The sequence below is a fragment of the Cotesia glomerata genome, linkage group LG7 (genome assembly GCF_020080835.1).
Source record: "Cotesia glomerata isolate CgM1 linkage group LG7, MPM_Cglom_v2.3, whole genome shotgun sequence".
Classification (NCBI taxonomy): domain Eukaryota; kingdom Metazoa; phylum Arthropoda; class Insecta; order Hymenoptera; family Braconidae; genus Cotesia; species Cotesia glomerata.
In genome coordinates this window covers 11,093,339-11,115,113 of record NC_058164.1, presented here as the reverse complement: position 1 = coordinate 11,115,113, position 21,775 = coordinate 11,093,339, and the positions used below count along the sequence as shown (strand labels likewise).

The window sequence follows — 21,775 nt, the reverse complement described above, 5'->3', positions numbered from 1 at the left end:
AAGAAAAAAAATGATCCTAAATTTTTACCGACACAGTAAAAAATATTGTGTAAAATCAACACAATTTTTGTGTTAAATACGGTCGGCACAACATTTTTGTTGAAATTCTACAACAAAGTAACACACTTAATGTTATTTTAACCCAAAAAATTTATAACACAGGCCGGATTTAACACAAATATACAGTATTTTTTACTGTGTACAAGTGATCTTAAATTTGTATCTAATGTATTACACCCTCATACTTAATATTCTAAGGGCATCATGTACTATACAATTAAGCCGAAAATAAAAAAACAATGATACAAAATTAGAATCATTTTTTTCCGTGAAATAAATTTTTCTTTACTCCCCTTTATTTTAAAATCAATACAATGTATTTTTTATTAAAAATTAAATGGACGTTATGAATTATGCATTGTTGAATTTTCTATGTTTTTTTTTTTTTTTTTTTTTTTTAAATTTCTTTTACTCCCTTTTCCGTCACTTTACTTGCCAAAAATTAATTTTATTTCTTATAGTTTTTGGCTGAATTTCCAACTACTGTATTTCTTTTACAATCTTACTGTTTACCGTTTATTTTTTAGTCGATTTATTCAAGTGTTTTATAAAGTATTTAATTATCACTGAAAGAATTATTCATTTAAAACGACTATTAAGTTATCTCAAGATCAGTATGCTATCGAGGATTAATTTCTCCAAATATGCAGACTATACTATGATCAAATTAAACTAAATACAAAAGCGAGGAGTAGAGCAATTAACGCGATTTAACGATGCCGACCCTGCCTGTATATATACGTGTCCCAGTGATTTATTAACAAATTGTGCGTGGAACTGCACACAAGAACATGTCATCATCTGTACATGTCTACAGCACAAATGCTTGGTACACATATATGACTATACAGCGTGTTGATAACACGTTAGCAATTCCGATGTATACTAAATCAATTTCATGCTATCGTAGAGAAAATCTTTTGCTTATTTATTTTTCATTGTTTTATAAAATGTCAGACATAATTCAAATATTTATTTATCAGCCTAATAATTCAATCCGTATATTTTTCATTGACTATGTTTTTTAGAGAGTAATATTTTTTCGCTATAACTTGAGGATAAAAGACAAAGAAAAGAAAATTGAAGAAAGAAAATAGAAAAAACTGAAATGAAATGACTTTACAATGCTTTTCTTTCAGTTAATGGCCGTTCAAGAGGGATAAAAGGGTGTGCATTGCAACGAGAAATTCAGTCGACCGACATCTCTTTTACCCTGTATTGCTTTTTTGTTCTTAAAACGACGTCATACGGAAACACTTTTGGCGTTACGCCGAAAAGTCTATTCTCAATAGTGAAACTATTTTTCTATTGCAGACAGTCGCCGACAAAGAAATAATAAAATATATGATTAAAATGTATGAATAAAATTTTGTTATTTATAATAATAAACTTTAAAAACTATATTTTTACCCTCAATGTTTCTATAAATGTCATGGAGATTTCATTGAGTTTCCATAACTTACGAGGAGAGTATGTAGGTCAATTTTATCTTTTTTTTCTGTAAAATTACAGAACATTGACAATGAATGTTTAATGAAATTCTTTTAATTAAAATGTTCTTTAAAGCCATGATGAGAATATACGAGACAGATTGAAATTCAGAGTTGCGAATTATTGAGTTGAAAAATTGAACATTAATTGTAGTTAGAATCAAAATGCAAAAATTAATTTATAAAAATTTTTAATTATTTAAATAGGGCTTTATAAATTTTTTAATTTGAATACTCTTATTTTTATTTAGGTAAATTTATCCTTCTATACTTTATAACTATTAATTTATTTAAATTAATAAACTTTATTTAACTTTGGTCTTCATCTATTTGCTTCAATTAATTAAGTTTAATTCGATTGCACGTATAACTCACCTTAAGCAATTTAAATTACCATCTTCATTAAAAGAAATAAGAAAAAAATTTTAACGGAGTTGAGTTAATAATTAAAAATTAATATTGGCTACAATTACAATGTTAAAATAATAATAAATAATAAATAAATAAAATTTAGATAAACGTACTTTGTTGCACAAGGATGCATATTGCAAGGCAGAATTGTTTTCGTTGGTTTTTTATCAAGATTACAGTTCTCTTCATCGGTCGTACTATCATCTTCAAGTGATTTGCAAATTGGTGCAGCCATTTTAAAACCTGTAGCAATAAAAAATAATTATACTCAAGTGTTCTTGTTACTACACGGTAATCACTTTGTAAAATATCAGAAAAGTAAATGATATAATAAGAGTAAAATAATTACCACCGCCGCAGGATTTAGAGCAAGCAGATATCGATTCCAGGCTCCAGGAGTATTTTGACTGGCAAGTCGAACCGTTTCCACCGCATACGCCGCAAAGATCTTTTGTTTTACCACTGCCTACTTTCATATCACATCCTACTATCTGTGAATAATAAAATGAAAAATCAATTAAGAGACATAAAAATATATTTTGACAACTAATAAGCAATAAGAATAAATTATGACACTCTGGTGTTTTTGTAAACTGAGAAAATCTTAACTGACGTCAATCGTGACCTGAGTAATACCAAGTACGAGGTAGAAGACTGATTTATCATTCAGGTAAGAGCACATAAGGCTCAAGGCTTTGGATTATATTATTCATCCCTTATCTTATGGCTTGAGACTCGTGACTTGGGTTAGGAGATTTCGGAAAACAAAGAGTACTACTGTTATATAGGGTTGAAAAATGAAAAAAAAAGAGTAATACAAAAATGATAATAAAATTAAAAAAATAAAATAAAAAAGGCAACATTTTCCAGACGGACAATGACATCTACTTCCATTACAAACAGAATGATATTATTAATCATGAATATTATTTTATGAGTCATGAATTCATTTATTAAATGATTCGCAGAAAAAAAAATTTACTTGAATAAAGTGTAGTATATTACGCACCGAGGAAGGAAAGTAGGACATTCCAACCCGTGTGTAAATTTTTTTTTTTTTTTTTTCCAATGTCACTTATTTCACTTTATTTAATCAAGTAAAAAGTAATTAACTCTGAATTTTATCAAGCAGAAGGAGTGTGTGAAGAAAAACTCTGGTGCTACAAGCCTTGGATCGCAGAAAAATTGCGACTGCCAGGGCTCGAACCCACGCCTGAGCGACTGTTGTACGGGCAGTTTAAGACTTAAACTGCTCGGCCACGCAGTCGCCTCTGTGTGTAAAATTGTCTCTAAAAATTATTTTGAAAAACTTTATTTTTTTTTTAAACAGAATTAGTTTTTTTGAGCATTTGTAATATTCAATCGATTAAAATTTTTCATGACTAAAAAACTGGCAATCACATTTTATGATGAAATTTTAAATCATTTATAAAAAAAACTTCTCATGTGGCCTGACTTAGCTTAAATAAACATGAACATTTTAATATCATTTTATAAAGTATAATAATGTACAATAATATTTTGTAAAAATTAAAAAAAAAATTTTATGTTCTTCAAAAATTTGATTTTTATCAATTTTATAGCTTGATGTTTATTCTTTGAGCTGTTCATAAGTATAACCATAAACAAATTTTTTATGGATAGCAAAACTTTCCGTGAAAACCGTTAATGCGAAATGAATAGGAAAAATTTATATCATTTAATGAACAAGTAAAATATGAACAAACAAATAAATTTTTTATTACAGAAGAATATTAGCTCATGTATAATTTCTTGATATGGGTACACGGAGAAAAAAGTATTGCTATTTTCACGATACAGTATAGTGATGATCACGATCCTCGTATGACTATACTTTAGATGTGCATATGCCCGATCTAGTGGATCGTGATTATCACGATCCACATGGATTCGGATATCGAGTGTGTATATTGCTATGATTTATAGATGATTAAGTTGTCTTTAATTAAATGTTAATTATATTTTATTGCAGATTATTGTTTTTTTCAGTTTTTTGGTATATTATTGTTATTAACATAAATAAAAGTTCCTATTGTAGCTTGATTAGTTTAAAATTTTTGTGTAGATTATGACAGTCAAGAATTGGGTTAGGTTTAAAAATTTTTAAATAATGACTTACAGCAGTTGGACTTTATCTTATATAACTTTTTTTTTTTATTTTTACAAATATTATTAGCCTAGAAATTTGTATTATCGAAATATTCATTTAAAAGAGGCAAATATTTTTGTCATAAGAAAAAAATTTGTTAATGGAATTTTTACTCCTTTATTACTGAACGTACTCCATACAATTATATTTTTTTGTATAAAATAGTATGGGATCAAATCATTTATGCTAAAAAAGACTTTTATGAAAACAAGAATTTTATTTATTTAATACAATATATAATGTACATTGTTTCTTTTTATCAACGCAGTAGAATTATATACAATAACCACGGACACGACATTAACACAGTTAACATAGGAAGATTTATTTCTTTATTATAGCCTTCAAAAATCGACACAAGTTTTTCAAGATTCCACTCGAGTAATTTATCAACAACCCAATCATCCATATCGCTGTTGATATTAATTAAGTAATTTATGTAATTATCACTATTTCATCACCAAAATTGTAAACAAATCTACTCGTAAGAGTTTCAGACTTGGTTATGTGTGGCGGCGCTGAAGGCGTTGTGGATCGTGATAATCACGATTCGTTTCGCCGTAGTAAGGAAACGTTTCTTTATGATCACAATACGTTTTGACATATTCACTATACCATGGAAAGTTCATATAAGAATCCGAAGTATAGAGTATATCAGGTTATAATATCGTGAAAATGACGATACTGTTTTGAGCTAATCACAATACTACGTTCACGATCCACTGGATCACTATAATAGCAATACTTTTTTCTCCGTGTATATTAAAAGCCAGATTAAAAGAAAATTCTGTATTTATTTCAATACATGAAAATTTTAAAGTGTATATATTGGAGTGTCTCAAAAAAATCGAATATTTTTTTTTTCCAATGAACATTGAGAAATCATCAGAGTATCTCTAGAAGAAGATCCTCTGAAAATATGAGCTCTTATTATTAATATTTAGAGGTGGTGTCATGTAATTTCTATTTCCCATTTAAATAACATAGAAAAATATTCTTTTAAAGTTTGTGTGTGTGTATGTATGTAAACCTACCATAACTTTTGAACGGATTGACCGATTTGATCGCGGTTGGTGCGATTTGAAAGGGCTTGACTAAACTTAGATTTTGAATATACTTTGGAGCGATTCGGAACGGTCGATTTTGAGAAATCGCAAAAAAACTACAAAAAAAATTTTTTCAAATGGGGTTTTTTTGAAATAACTTTTAACGGCTTCACCGATCAATTTCAAAAACTAATCAGCTCTTAACATCGAAAAAACCACGTTGATCACCGTCAGTCCGGTCAAAATCGGTTGATTCGTTCGTGAGTTATCGTTGACGAAAGAAAACTGAAAAAATATTTTTTCGGAATTACTCCGAAATTTTTCGTTCTATCAATTTAAACTTGAAAATTCTTCATGAAGCTTAAAAAACTGCGTTGAATGCCACCAACCGCGTGGAAATCGGTTCATTCATTCAAAAGTTATTAAGATTTGAAAATTCAAAAAATAGTATTTTATCAAACTTTTGAGCTCGACGAGCTCAAAAGCATACAAAAGATTTTTTTTGAGCTTGGAGAGCTCAAAATAACACGCACATTGTATTTATGAGCTCGAAGAGCTCAAAAACGTCATACACGGAAAAAAAATATCGCTCTCAGAGCCATACTGTAATGCTACTGTAGCTATCCCTACTTTACTAACTGTTAGATTCTTACTAGAGCAATTTAGTAGATCGCTCTGACAGGAATACATTAGTTAGCTAAAATAGCTAAACCGTATAGCTGGGAGAGCCAAACGGAATTGCTGAGAGAAGTAAACGCCTCGCTGTAGTCTCAGATTTCGCGCGCAGTCTTATGTGTTGACATATTTCATAACCTCAAAAGTATTTGTTTTGTTTAACGTGAATTCACTGATGACTACCAAATAAAATATTATTTATGGATTGATGCAAATTTATTTATTCTATCGAGTAATAAATTAATTTTATAATAATGGATAACTAATAAATTAGTGCATAGCTTATGTTTTTTTTTTTTTTATATTTTTAAACAAATTTAAACTTAGTTAAAATAAAAAAATTATACTGAAAGTTTTTTTTTTCTAATTTTTAGACATTTTTTTTTTAATTGTAATTTTCGTATATTTATTTATTATCTTCTAAAAATTGTCAAACTTCTGATTATAATTTTATTTAATGATATTAAAGTTAACAGTCACTTGATAATTTTTTAATTTTATCTAACAAATAAATTTTTTCTGAAAAATTATTTTTTAAAATTTGCATTTATAATTTTTTAAAATTTCTACATGTCAATTTTTTTAAAAATTTTTTTTACCATAATTTATTTGTTAAAAAAATTCTAAAAATTATTAAATATCTGCTAAATTAATTTTAAATTATATTTATTAGTGATAAATAATATGGAACCATGTTTTTATTTAAATTATAATTTATTATGATAATTATCACAATTTTTTATTGACCTTTTTTATGTCGTTTAATTTAATTTTTTTATTCAATCAAAATTAATTAAATAATTTCAAATTCATCAATTAATAAATATAATTTTTGAAATTATTATTTATAAATATTATTATGTATTGAAATCATTATTTATAAATATTGTTATTCAGTTAATAGATATTAACTAAAGTATTCCTACCAGAGCCATACAGTATTGCTACTGAAGGAAAACGTTTTGCTGTCGTAGCGCTCTACGAGAAGCTTTCTAGTAGATGGCTCCAGTAGCAATATTTTTTTTTCCGTGTAAGTGCAATTTCAAGCGTTTAAGGATAGAATTGGCGGGAAGTTGCAGGGATGGCCTTCAGGGTCAACCGTTTTCCTAATTTTTTTTTCAAAAATGTGAATTTTTTAATTAAAAATAAAATTTTTTTTTGTTTTATGCAATTTCTAAATGAGGTTCAGTTTTAATGCTCAAAATTACAATACTACACGGAAAAAAAAATTTCGTTCTGGTAACCTAACTGTAGAGTTACCACAACTATACACAGTTTACTGTTCGTTGTAGAGTTACAGTAACAAAATGTTATTTAGTTCTGATAACTCAATGTTGTTGAGCTCTCATAGCTCTACAGGATTGTTCTCAGAGCCAAACGGTATAGTTGGAAGCGCTCTACGTTGCGCAGTAGTGGAGTGCACTGACATATTTTATAACCTTCTAAAATGACAAACAGAATTATTTTGTTACTCATCCATATTATTAAAAATATATGAAGACAATTAAGTTTCCAGTTTATTTATTTAAGGAAATAGGTTTTTTTTTTGTCAAATTGAATTTCGTTAGAACTGTTTTGTATTTATGGTTTTTCAAGGTTCATTTGCAGTGACTGTTAATTTAATTTATTAGTTGAATATATTGTGATAAGTAATAAGTTATCGGAATACATTAAAAAGACCCCATTTAACACAAAATAAAATTTGTTTTCGTTTTTTTTTTTTTTTCGTTTTTTGTGTATCTTTTCTTGTGCATATACGGTAGTGATTTTATGTCCAATATTTATTGATATAATTAAGAAAATAAGATAATTTTGTGACGAACATATTTTTATTTTACAAATAATTTTTATTTGTAATATAAGCTCTATTATTATTTTATTTCTATTATAATACTATTCTTATTTGTTATATACAATTATTGTTGGCAATATTAGTTATTTTAGTTATTTATGTACCTTGGGCGAGCCACGCGCAAATACAGTCGAGGTGAGAAATATTTTCAGCAGGGATAGTATAAGGCCGAGGCCCGATAAGGACTCGAAAAAAAAAACCCCATTTATTTTTTCAAAGTTTTTTCAAAGTTTGTCTTTACTCTCATTTAAATTTCTTTCATTTTCTTTCATTTCAATTAACATCTTTATTACTCGAATAGATACTACAAGCTTCCAGCTTTACTAGTATTCAAGTTTGATGGATTTCCATCGAACTTATGTACAGAGAGGATGTCTCTCGACCAATAGGGAAGATGGAAGTGTCCATCTCTTGGCTTGAATTAGATCCACTAGTCATTTGACCAAGATGGCATGAAACTTTCATTATATATATACAATCGGTCATGAAAATATCTTTAATAATAATATTAGAGACACTATTTTAAATTATTTATATAATTATTTCGGAATAGTTTTGTGCCGATTTTGGAACATTTTTGTGACTGTTTTGGGAAATTTTGGGACATTTTTGTAACTAAATGTGTCTTAAAATAATCACAGAAATGTTCCAAAATAGTCACAAAAATGTCCCAAAATAGTCACAAAAATGTCCCAAAACAGTCACAAAAATGTTCCAAATTAATTATATAAATAATTTAAAATAGTGAAGTGTTCTAAAAAAGTCAAAAATGTGTCCTTAAATAATCACAAAAATGTTCCAAAGTAGTCACAACAATGTCTCAAAATAGTCACAAAAATGTCTCAAAACAGTCACAAAAATGTTCCAAAATCGGCACAAAACTATTCCGAAATAATTATATAAATAATTTAAAAAAGTGAAGTGTTCTGAAAAAGTCATAAATCTGTCCTTAAATAATCACAAAAATGTTCCAAAGTAGTCACAAAAATGTCCCAAAATAGTCACAAAAATGTCCCAAAACAGTCACAAAAATATTCCAAAATAGTCACAAACATGTCCCAAAATTAGTCACAAAAATGTCCCAAAAGAGTCACAAAAATGTCCCAAAATAGTCACTAACATGTCCTAAAATAGTCACAAATATGTTCCAATGTAGTCACAAAAATGTCCCAAATATTCACAAAAATGAGTTGAAAAAATGACGTAAGTTTGAAAAAAATTTTTCATGAGAGGTTAAGAATGCTTAACTCTTATATTTTGGATTTTTGATCCGGTGTCACAAAAATGTCACAAAATAGTCCCAAATTGTGTCAATTTTGGAGCTCCCCGCTTGGGACATTTTTGGGACATCTTTTTTTTACACGGGCATATCTTTCGAAAAAAAAATTTTTTTTTTCCTTTCGCAGAACTTCGTTATATGATAAAAGAAAACTTCTGACCAAAATTTGTCCAAATCGAAAGGGAGTGTTTTCAACTATTGTTTGATTTGACATGGAATGACCCATAAGTAATTTTTTTTCGTTAATCATTAATAAAAATTAGCATTTGTCAAATTATTATTAATTTTGGATATGCATTATATTAAATATATGCATATTGTTATTCTAAAGTTAATAATAATGGATTTTTAATACATATAAATTGATTTTCTTGTGTTTAAGAAAAAAACAAACCGTAATTTTTAACAGTCTGAAGTTTGAGGCTCGATATCTTTGAAACGGCTTGACTTAAGCAAAATTTTAATTAGACCTTTCTTGTAGAGCATTTAATTTCCCATAAGAAAAAGGTTTATTTTTTTACCTATTAAGTAGCTCGTTGTCACGTTACAAAATTCCAAACTTTAAAAGAATATTTTTCTATGCTATTTAAATGGGAAATAGAAATTACATGACACCACCTCTAAATATTAATATTAAAAGCTCATATTTTTAGAGGATCTTCTAGAGATACTCTGATGATTTCTCAATGTTCATTGGAAAAAAAAATATTCGATTTTTTTGAGACACTCTAGTATATATTCTCCTACACGGAAAGAAAATTGAAGGAGTTTTTACTATTTTACTATTGTAATTTTTACTAAATAAAATAGTAACGGTGGACTATACTTCTCATTTAGTAATTTTTACGATCTACTATTGTAAATTTTATCCAACAAATAAGACTAGCAAGAGTCTTAAAAAGTCGAATATTATAGAGCAAATTATACAATATGTGTTTGTGAACTTTACAATTCAACTATTGTTAAAATTCACAGTTGGTTTTTTTAAAAGAAATATTAGGGAGGGAGAGAGATAGAAGGTTGGACTAATTGGTACCTGTACAGTAATCGAAAAAAGAAACCAACATTTTCGTGCTATCTAGGAATCGAACCCAGAACTCTGTGTTGGCAGCCAGAGACTCTCCCTCTACGCTATCCGAGGTAAACTAAGACGCATATCCTTTAACATTTACATAAACTCGAAGTCTAGCGCTGTGCACGGCCATCACTCACACTAATTGAGAAACATTCCAATTCAACTATTGTAAAATTTACTATAGTTCTATTGGAAAGATACAGAGGCAGCACTGGAAATTTTCATCTCTTACTTTTCACAATAGTAATATCGTATTTTTTCATGAATAAATAGTATTTTTTCTTCTAAAATATTTGACAATTAATAGTAATAAAAGTATAGTCCAGCTTTACAATAGTTGTATCGTAAATTCTCCCAGAAATTTTTTCCCGTGTATCAAGTCAATATATTGAGATATTAGACCATATCTCAATATATTGAACATTTTTTAATTTTCAAATAAATAATAAGCATAATAATAATAATCATAATCATAAAATTTTTTTGTGTTGTAAGGTTGAAAAGAATTTGATCCGTCTACTTTAAATAAAAAAAATGAAAGAAGATACATGCAGTAAAATATAAAAAGAAAGTTGTATGTAATACAGGGGTTGTGTAAGGTATAAAAGAGTAAAAAAAAAAATAAAATAAAATAAAAGGAAAAAAAAAAGAAAAAAGGCTCTCAGGTATAGAATGTAAGAAAAAGTATCGCGAGTTTTCATCGCACGTGTACGATGGAATAAAGAAATGGTGCTTGTTGCTTTCAGAAATAAGCGGCCCCGCCGACTAGAGGACGGCGTCGAAGCTTGGTAAAGATGAAAGTGAGCATAAGAGAAAGAGTCTGGTAGCTAGAGCTTATTTGCTGCTGTGTAACCCTTTTAGAGAACTCCTATATGTTATCAAGACAAAGATTTATTTCTGCTCCTATGATAAGATACCCTTTTTGATTGAATTTATTTGACCTATGATTTCGCTTTCTTAATTTTTTTACTTACAATTGAGATTTTTATTCAGAATTAAGGCGATAAATATTGAATTTTGCATAAACGTCAGGGTAATAACTCAATTTGTAGTATACTTACAAGCTGAGAAAGTACAGAAAACTATTATGTACGTTTAGTAATGGTTAGCAACTTAATGTTCGCCGACCTCGGTTCTTAATTACACAAACTCCGTGAAATGTCACTGATTAGATATTGCCATTTAGTGTCAGACTATCATAAAATTTATAAAATTATTAGCTGACATAAATGAGCCGCGATAATTTAAAGTTATCATGCCAAGAAGTAATGTGGATTTTATTTAAATGATTAACCATGGATTATGGAAGATATAATAACCATTAGTGAATAAATAAACTCACCAAGCAAGTTCCACCGATGCAAATATCAAAGCTGTCAGTATGACATCTGGTTCCATCTTGAACTTTATCAGCAAGTTGAACAACGATCGAGTCATCAGTATCCAATTCAGTGAAACTATCCTCAATAATTTCTTCTTCAGATGTTAGTTTGTTATTCTTGTCATCTTGGTGGCTGGAGTCGTAGTCTCTTGTTGACAAAGTTGAGGATCGAGATGAAACTCCATGACAAATTAAAGAGCAGGGTTTCGTTGGATCGTCGTATGGATACCATTTTAGTAACTTTCCCCTGTATGGTATATCGTCGAAAGCGCTGCATTGCTCTGCACGAAAATCGGTTGGTATCTCACATGCCTGCAACAGTATAGAGAGAATTATAGGATGAATAGTGAACATAAGATAAAGGGGGTTGTAAATAGAGTGAGATGAGTGTTCCAACAACCCATTAATCTTCACAGCTTCCGGTACGGTCATTGGTAATTGTTTTCCCCTCCTTGCTCTCCTTTATTTTTACTCATGTACTTTTTCTACTATACTGTTTCTTCATGTACGTGGAGGGGGGATAGGATAATAATGAAAGAACGAGTTGAGACACGTTCTGGGTCTATCTCACCAGCACTTTTATAGATTACTTTTGTACTATTCTAAGAAAAGTCTTTTCGATGCAGTTTCAATCCATGTCGCGTTCTTGTTCTTATTCTTCTTCTACTCATATAATATTTTTTTTTATTTTTGTTTTATTTTATTTTACATTTATTTCATTTTTTCTCGCTTGGGAAAATAAATAAAATGCCAAACGAGCCAAGATTACGTGGCAAAGTGCCAAACACGTGCGTCTAAAGTAACTTTTATTTGATAGAAGAATATCGATGGGCGGATAAAAAAGAAACAATCCGACCAAAGAATGCTCAGTTCACAATCAGTTATAACGAAATTGTACTATTAGTTCTTTAAATTTCAAAATAAGGCCCAGAGTATTAATTCTTGATGGATCATTGAATTTCTATGATAACTTTATTTATAATCAAGGATATATAACACTATATTTTAATCATTTTTATTACTTTCTTCAAACGACTTATCAACCACTTCCACAATAGCCAAAGAGGAAATGTTAAATAAGTGAACAATAATTTTAATAATTGCTATTAAATAGTCACGTAAAGACTATGCTCTGCTCGTAACATCATAAATGTATTACTTAGACAGTAGTAGTATTTAAAATGGTATTCCAGTGTCACATTCTGTAAACTATAATTAACCTGCAGAAATTACACTGTAACCTGCTAACTATAGAATGCCCAAAATAAGTTTACTTTACTCAAAATATTATATTTATACTCAAAATATATTATTTATCACATAAAAGCGCATTTAAAAAATTCAAAAACATTACTCAAGATATGCTAACTAATTCATTATAAAAATTTGTGCAATAGATTGAGTTAAATTTTGTCGAATTTAAATTCTTCCTTCCTGAGTCGAAGGCAACACGGAAAGAAAAAAACTGTAGCTGCTACAGGCTTTGAGCCTGTGGATACTACATTCCACTTTCCTGTAGCTGCAACAAGGCTGGGCCTGTAGCAGTTACAGGCGTGGTCCTGTTGTAGCTAGATGCCTAGTTTTGTAGCAACTACAGGTCTAACCTTCTTGCAGCTAATCCTAGCCCTAACACAGATACAGAGATAACACTGTCACGATTACAGGCTTAGAAGTTATTTAATAATATTTATATAAAAATATTTGGCCTGCAGTATTTTTAGCTTGGGTCAGCTGATTTAAAGATGGTTCCTGAGTTGTAACTACTTTTCTGAGTTGAAAAAATGTGATTGAGTCTTAAAAATCGACTTAATTAAAAATTTTGCAATTGTACTGAAAAATTTGTTTTTTAAATTTCATTTTTTAGGTTTTTCATAGTAGGACATTGATCATTTTTAATGTGTTTACGTTAAATAATTTTATTCTTATTTATTATTCCTTGAAAATTTTTTAAGCCTTTACTGGTTAACAAGCGCGACCTAACGACTTTGGTCAAGTGATGAGGGATTTGCAGCAATGCTTTTAGAGCGTACAGTGTTGTCAGTTCATACACGTTTGACAGGCAGAGAGACTAAAGGTGTTTTCGGCAACGCCGCGGACAAAAAACTACTTACGACTCTGGTCAAGCGATGAGGAAAGCCCCGCGAATTTTTTTAAGAAATTTTTATTCAGCAATTTAACGTTTTCGAAGATGTTTGAAAAAAATTATTAATATATTCTAAAATGTTCAAGGAACAAAGTCAAATTTTTTTGAATAATTTTAGCAAATATTGAAGATGTAATAAAAAAAATATAATTGAGCGCGGCGTCACGCTCATACATTGACCAGTCTAGGGTTAAAATTCCAAATACATGCAATCACGTCTTTTAGTCCAAAATCAATATTGCAGTAAAGTAAAAGACCCGATAAATTGTTTACAAGATTGTGAAACTTAGTTGTAAGAAGAGTTTTATCATATTAACAAATTAACTATCGGCTGATCCATGTATAAAACTAATAATTGATGTTAATATGTTGATTCCTAATAATCAAACTAAATTTTAAACTTGTAATGGAGCTTATCCTATTGCAGCTACAAAACTAGGCCTGTAGTAGCAACAGGCTTTTCCTGTTGCAGCTACAAAACTAGACCTGTAGTTGCTACAGGCTTTTCCTGTTGCAGCTACAAAACTAGGCCTGTAGTTGCTACAGGCCTAACCTGTTGCTGCTACAGGAACACGCTACAGGCCTAAGACCTGTAGCAGCTACATTTTTTTTTTCCGTGAAGGGTGGCGAACACACGGATAGGATATCATATTTTTCTCCCTGGCGTGTAGACTATTTTTTACCACTTATGTAACCGAAATTTTGAATTTCTGCTTTTGTTTTGCAAAAAGTTTAGAGCAGATATCAAACTATTTCTTTTCTTTTTTTTTTTCCATAAGAGAAAAGTAGCACTTTTTCCCGCAAAATAGGACAGAAATTTAAACTTTTAGTCCAGATATAGTGAAAAAAAAAAAACGACGTATTTTGTAGGTTTTTTCGGCAAGATTTGTTGCCAATATGTTTCCGGCTTTATCTTATCGCATACATATTTAGATTATTTTTTTTCTGTCTTGAATGTACTATCGTCATGCATTTACTTCAGTAGCACCATGGTAGGAAAAAGAATTTTACGAACCATATCTATAGATAATGTACAAAAAATATTTTATAAAATTTCAATATTTTTTTTATTTTTAGTAGAATTAATGTGTGATGCTTGCAATTATTCATTTTCGATACTTTTACATATATTTTCGAGTTTATCGAACTCATCCATGAATCAAATCAAGAATTGATCTTTTTTTCCATAAAAATTACAACCTGAGAATAATAATAGACAAGCAGAATACAAAAATGAAAATTACTGTCCTAATCCCCAACGTGTGTTAAACTGTAATGAAACACGTGATGTTAGTATTATTCGATAAAATAAAGGTCATAAGGTGATACCTGATATATTGATACATTTACGAGAACACAATTATTTCATGCATCTGTAAAGAGATATTTATAGACAGCAAACATTAGAACTAATGCTCGTTAGACAATCAACAAGATACGCTTAATTGTCAGCATTCAATATAAACAGAGACACATTCAGTTCAATGAATACATAGTCTAATAGTCGACTAAATTAGCGTCTAATTCTCATCTACCAGGTATTCTAATACCTAAACCAACTGACATAACCTTCCTCTTCCCAACCCAAGCAAGTACTTGATCCGCGAACATTGGACAGTGTAAACGTTATGATCTAAATCTACATGTACACATAGTTGGGTAATAAATTCCTATCGAAAGTTTGTACAGTCAACCAAGAAGATCTAGCTTAGAAAAATTAATCAAAGATAACATTTAACTTTTAAAGACGAAAGGCAAACTAAGTAAGACCATAGTTAGTTCAATATCCTTGTATACTGTTATGCCAAAAAAGAAACAATGTACCTAAAACTTACCATCTATTTCATTTTCATCTTTATTGTTTGACAAACTATAAACAGATATAAAATACATAGATCTAATCGAGTAATATTCTTATTTTGTATATGCGGTAGTAAAACCACAGCGATGATTATTCGTTATCTAGAGAGGAGGATACTAAGACTTTTATTGAAGTGGTGGTATGTACACTGTAAAAAATTTGCGGAGTGAACGCGGAGTGAATGAAGAGTGAATGATTTTTAATTGATTCACTCCCAGTGGGAGTGATATTTATTCCGAGAAGGAGTTAATTTTTATTAATAATAAAATTCACTCCACATTCACTCCCAAAATAAATGAATTTAGAAATAAATAAATTTTTGTAAAGAAAATATTTTTATAAACCCTTTTTATATTCAATTATTAAAAATTTAATTTATTATTTTTAATAATATTTCATTTTAATTATTACTAGAAATTTGAACAGCGCGCTACGCGCGCGCCTAAATTTTAACCAATAATGAATCGCGGCCCGTTTTTTGCGAGTTTCGACCTTTGACTAAATTCAAGACTATGTATTTTAATTTAGAGGATTATAATGTTTTTATTTATTTTTTTTTTATAAATTAATTATAATTAAAAATTGTCAAAAAAAAATATGTAGATATATGTAGATACACAGAAAGAATGGTTCACTTGAACCAAGAAAATATTTTTCCTACTAATTATTTTCTTGGGCGAAAAAAAAATTTTTTTTTGACACAAAAAATTTCACTTATTCCAACAAAATTAATTCTCTTGCTTCAAGAAATACGTATCTTGATCCAAGACAATTTATTTAAATCAAGAAAATTTTCTTGTTTTGAGAAAATTTCTCTCTTGCTCCAAAAAATTAAGTTCTTCACAGAAGTAAATTTTCTTGCCTTGAGAAAATTTTTCTCTTGCTCCAAAAAATTAAATATCTCGATAATAAATTTTCATTAATATTTTTATTGACGAACATGTCAAATGGAAAGATCAAATAATATTGAATCATTTTTTTTCATTCAATATGTATAATTGCGTGCTAAAATAATCTAAAATGGGTATCAAATATTCAAGAGAAAAATTTTCTCAAGGTGAGAAAATTTTTTTCTCAGTTGAAGTAGGTGGCGCTGCTTCCCTAAAGTTTCTAAAAATCTTGATCCAATATAAAAATTTATTGTATCAAGTATTTATGATAATTTAAATTAAGAAAAATTACTTCCACCCAGAATAGAATTTCAAGAAAAATTTTTACTTCGGCCAAGACAACTTCGGTCTTCCTTCGGGCACCCGAAAATTTACTTGAGCCAAGAATTTTATTCTCCAGTCAAGAAATCTTTTTTCTGTATATATATATATATATATATATATATACTGCTATATATATATATATATATATATATATATATAGCAGCAGCATATATATATATATATATATATATATATATAGCTATATATATATATATATATATATATATATATATATATATATTAGAGTGGTCCAAAAACATTTTTATTTTTTTTCAAGTGCTGCTGTTTCAAAAACTTCTCTAAGGTATAAAATTCTCTCCAAAGCGCAGCTTGATATCTCAATTGTTCATGAAGCTCAATGAATTTTTATTTTCCCATTTAAATAACACATCAAAAAATTTTATTTACGTTTTCATCCGGTAAAACTACGAAAAAAATTTTTTTTTGTATTTTTCGTCAATTATTCTTGTAGGAAATTTAATTCTCTATAAAAAAGTACTAAGGTAGTTTTTTCGTAATCCTAACAAGTAAAAGTTATTAAGCTTTAAATACTCGCAATAAAAGAAAATTTAATCAGATATGATTTTAGAATTCATGTTGTATCACATTTTCTGTTTCAAAGTATTTGATTAAGTAATTTATATTTTTTTCTTAAAAACATAGTATACAGTCTGATATCGGTCATTCAGTCTGGACCAGTGATAACAAATGACAATTCAATATATCGGTTTGTTTATTTGAACCACATGTAAAATGCACTGAAGGAGATTACCAGACTTTGTAAATACTCTAACCACTGCTTAAAAAAAATTTAACTAGATAATTTACTTTTAGCACTCTGTTGCGGCCTACATGAAGATATATAGTAAATTAAATTTTTTGATGACAATTAGTTTTTTACCGTAACCTAGCTGCATTTTAATAATTATGTCTTATAAGTCATATAAACTAAAATAAGAAAAAACCAAAAAATTAAATCAGTCTCAAAGATTATATTGGTTATAAGTTTATTAGCAATTTTTATAGTCAAGCTTATTTACTTAAATATGTGATGACTCCTGAGATAAGGCAGTTTTCCGCACTAACTCTACTTGTTTATTTATCATTTTTTTCAATGATTAAATTTAAAAATAAAAGAATCAATTCACGAAGGACTTCTATTTACGTACTCCTGCAAAGTTTCGTGATTTTTCATTCGGTCAAAAAGCGTCCCAGCATCATGTTCAAAATTTAAATATTCACCTGTTCTACCTGTCCTAAATCTTCTTAAATAAAAAAATTAAATTTGGTATACATCCGGAAGTACTAGCTTGCTCTTGATTCAGATTCCGTAATGAAATTCAAGTTCAATTTTAATAAATCACTGCTCATAAGAAAAAATATCCAAATTGTAATGAGAGAAATTATTCATCATTCACAGTTAATACTTCACCAAAAGACAGGTGTTAATTATATTAGAAACAGTCTAGTTTGATAAATTTTGAAATAAATACATGCAGTTACCGAAAAGTTTTCGAAAATTTGCTTTGAAACTATCTTCGTTCAAATTTTTTTTGTGCAAGTATTTAAAACTCAATAACTTTTTACTCGTTAAGATTACGAAGAAACTACCTCAGTACTTTTTTGTAGAGAATCAAATTTCCTACAAGAATAATTGACGAAAAATACAAAAAAAATTTTTTTCGTATTATTGCTGGATAAAAACGTAAATAAAATTTTTTTACGTGTTATTTAAATGGGAAAATAAAAATTCATTGAGCTTCATGAAGAATTGAGATATCAAGCTGCGCTTTGAAGGGAATTTTTTTTATACCTTAGAGAAGCTTTTAAGATGATAGGCAAAAAACTTTTTTTTTTTGGACCACTCTAATATATATATATATATATACTAGCGGACCCGACCGATGTTGTCATGTACACACGTCTTAAATTTAGAAATTTTAGGAATGAGCTTGTATAGTTAAAAACATCATTAGTTAACAAGATGCAATGGGCATTCTTCAATAATTAACATTTTCGTAAATATAAGCCCATTCTGATTTTATACTCATCAAGAGCTTTAATTTGAGTACCCACATGCATTTTTGATATATTTTATATATTTATATATTTCACAAATACCATATATATAAAAAATGTTATGTGAGTACTCAAATGAAAGAACTTGATGAGTGTAACATCGGGATGAGCTTATATCTTTCAAAACTTCAATAATTGAGAAATGACATCGTATCTTGTCAACTGATGATATTTTTAAAGATATAAGCTCATCTCGACAATACACTCATTGAGACCTTTCATTTGAATACCCACATCAATTTTTCATATATTTTATATATTTATATATATTATATATATGTATATATGAAAAATATATCAAAAATGCATGTGGGTACTCAAATGAAAGCTCTTGATGAGTGTAATATTGGAATGAGCTTATATCGTTAAAAACATCATTAGTTAACAAAATACATTATCGTTCGTTAATTATTAACATTTTCATAAATATAAGTCCATTACGATTCTATACTCATCGAGACCTTTCATTTGAGTACCCACATGAATTTTTTCATATATCTTATATATATGATATTTATAAAATATATGAAAAGTGCATGTGGGTAGTCAAGATCAGCAACAATTTATAAAAAAAAAAAATCTATTAAATAAACATTTTCTCGTGGACTGAATTGTGAATCTAAACCATTCTGGAATCCACCGGAAGACACACAAAAAATTTCATTAAAATCGGTCCAGCCGTTTAGGAGGAGTTCAGTGACAAACACGCACAGAAGAAATATATATATATAAAGATTAATTTTGAGATTTTTTTTGTAGAACGAAAATTCATCCTTATTTTATTTATTTTAAAAACTCCGAACGCGGATGTTTTTCGGAGTGAAATTCGAAATCACTCCGAAATCACTCCGCAAATAAAAACTCCGGATCCACTCCCTACGCGGAGTGATTAATTACTTCACTCCGGAACTCCGAGTGATGGGAGTGAAATTCACTCCCGATTCACTCCGGATTTTTTACAGTGTACAAACACACAATAATAAAAGAGACAAAAGCAACAAGCATACTTGCTAGCCCGGTGGTCATTTCATCAGTAGCTATTTCTTGGTATTACTTTTTATTTTTATCTTTTATTTTCTGCTATTCTATCTTCTTGTTCATCTTGTCCTAGCTTTGGACCCTCAACCTTTGGGGCGTAATTCGTATGAAGCTATAAACCGTAACGGTGCCTGGGGATTTAGTTAGAATCCAGGTTAATCGCGACGGCGTGTCGACTTTTAGTATTCTATATATATTTTTCGTATAAGAACCAAATCAGTTTAGTACATCAGCGCTTGCCTACGTTCATCTTCCATGACCTTTTAATGCAGATTCTGAACAATTAAAAAAATCATTTCTACTAGATCAACAATAAATAGTCAAGTGTTTTTTATATTTTATAACTGACTGTAACTGTATACTTTAATTGAGGCTTTTTTCACGTTTCATTTTCTGCATGTAGAAAAATATTAATTCATATAAAAATAAATTGACGATACGGAACGATACTTAAACGGCAATTCTACCCGATTGCATGAAAGGGTCTAAGGAGATGATATACTATTTAAAAAAAAAAAAAAAGAAAAAAAAAATACTAAAAGATATAGAGGTAAAAATCGTGTTTTCATTAGCCATTATTTTTATAAGCATCTAACATTCTTTTTTTATGATCGTTCAAGTTGTTACGCTATATCTTAAACCTAAACACACTCATGCGCACACCTTTTGCGAATATTCTTACTGCAAAGTGGTCTTTGCAACTTTTTCTATATTTTTCTGTACCGCCTCAAGATCTTCGATAGTAGAAACGTGTATTTATTTGTTAAGTGAAGTGAAGTATGAAACGAAAACTTACACCTTTAAAGAAATATATTCTGATAGAATATTGGATAATATTATTTATCAACAAATTATTAAAGTATTAATCGCTTATTTATTCAAATTTCTCTCATTTGAATTCGTACATAAATTACGATAAAAAAAGCCCAACCCTTATTGTCATAAAGTATGAAAAACGATAAATTTTATTTCTGTTATGTATCTAAGATGAATTTCCATGACAAAAAAATTTTTTTTTATACTGAACTAAGATTACATCACGGGATTGATTCTTGAATTTAATGCTGACTCCTATGCATTTGTAGAAATATTTCTATATAGATTTTATACAAATATAGCAATTATTGCTATGTCATCAAGAGTCCTAATTTTATATAAATAATTTGGGTGTTATAAAAATTATTTTATTTTTATGATAATATGAGAGTAAACATCATTTTTATAAAAACAATTACCATGTCGATGGTGAAAAAAAACATTAGAAAAACGGTAGACCCTGAAGGCCATCCGTGCAACTTCCCGCTCATTTCATACTTAGGTGCTTAAAATTGCACTAATGATGTTTTTGAGCTCTTCGAGCTCAAAAGTCTGATAGAAGTTTGATAAAACACAATTTTTCAAATTTTTAAACCGCAATAACTGTTGAATGAATGAACCGATTTTTACGCAGTTGGCGACGATCGAGGTGGTTTTTTTATGTTAAGAGCTGATTAGTTTTTGAAATTGATCGGTAGAGCTGTTTAAAAATTATTCCAAAAAATGTCGAAGTTATGTTAAAAAATTACTTGTTTCCAAATATTTCGTCGAAGATATCTCTCGAACAAATCAACCGATTTCAATCTTCTTGGCGGCGATCGATGTGGTTTTATGAGCTCTAAAAATTATTCTATTTGATCAAAAACGATCCGAAAAGAAATGTCGAAGTGATGTGAAAAAAACACTTTTTTTCGGTTTTCTTTCATTCACGATATCTCTCGAACGAATTAACCGATTTTGACCGGATTAGCGGCTATCGATGTGGTTTTTCAAGCTTAAGGGCGGATTAGTTTTTGGAGTTGATCGATAAAGCCGTTTAAAAGTTATTCCAAAAAAACCACTTAAAAAAAAAATTTTTTTCTTATTTTTTTTGAGATTTCAAAATTTCTCAAAGTCTATCGGTCCGAATCGGTTCAAATTCACAGGAAATCTAAGTTTAAGGGAACTCTTCAGTACGCCGTTTGG

General features: G+C 29.0%; 1 protein-coding gene across 3 annotated transcripts in view; it reads right to left on the bottom strand.

Annotated features, from left to right (window-relative positions):
- Positions 1 to 21,775, bottom strand: part of LOC123269956 (protein madd-4) — a 257,068-nt gene that overhangs the window by 42,436 nt on the left and 192,857 nt on the right. For all 3 annotated transcript variants that reach the window (XM_044735906.1, XM_044735908.1, XM_044735909.1), the window contains exons 5-7: positions 11,401 to 11,751; positions 2,311 to 2,452; positions 2,075 to 2,204 (exon numbers count right to left, since the gene is read on the bottom strand). In XM_044735906.1, coding sequence (XP_044591841.1) covers positions 2,075 to 2,204; positions 2,311 to 2,452; positions 11,401 to 11,751 — 623 coding nt within the window. The remainder of the gene's footprint in view (positions 1 to 2,074; positions 2,205 to 2,310; positions 2,453 to 11,400; positions 11,752 to 21,775) is intronic.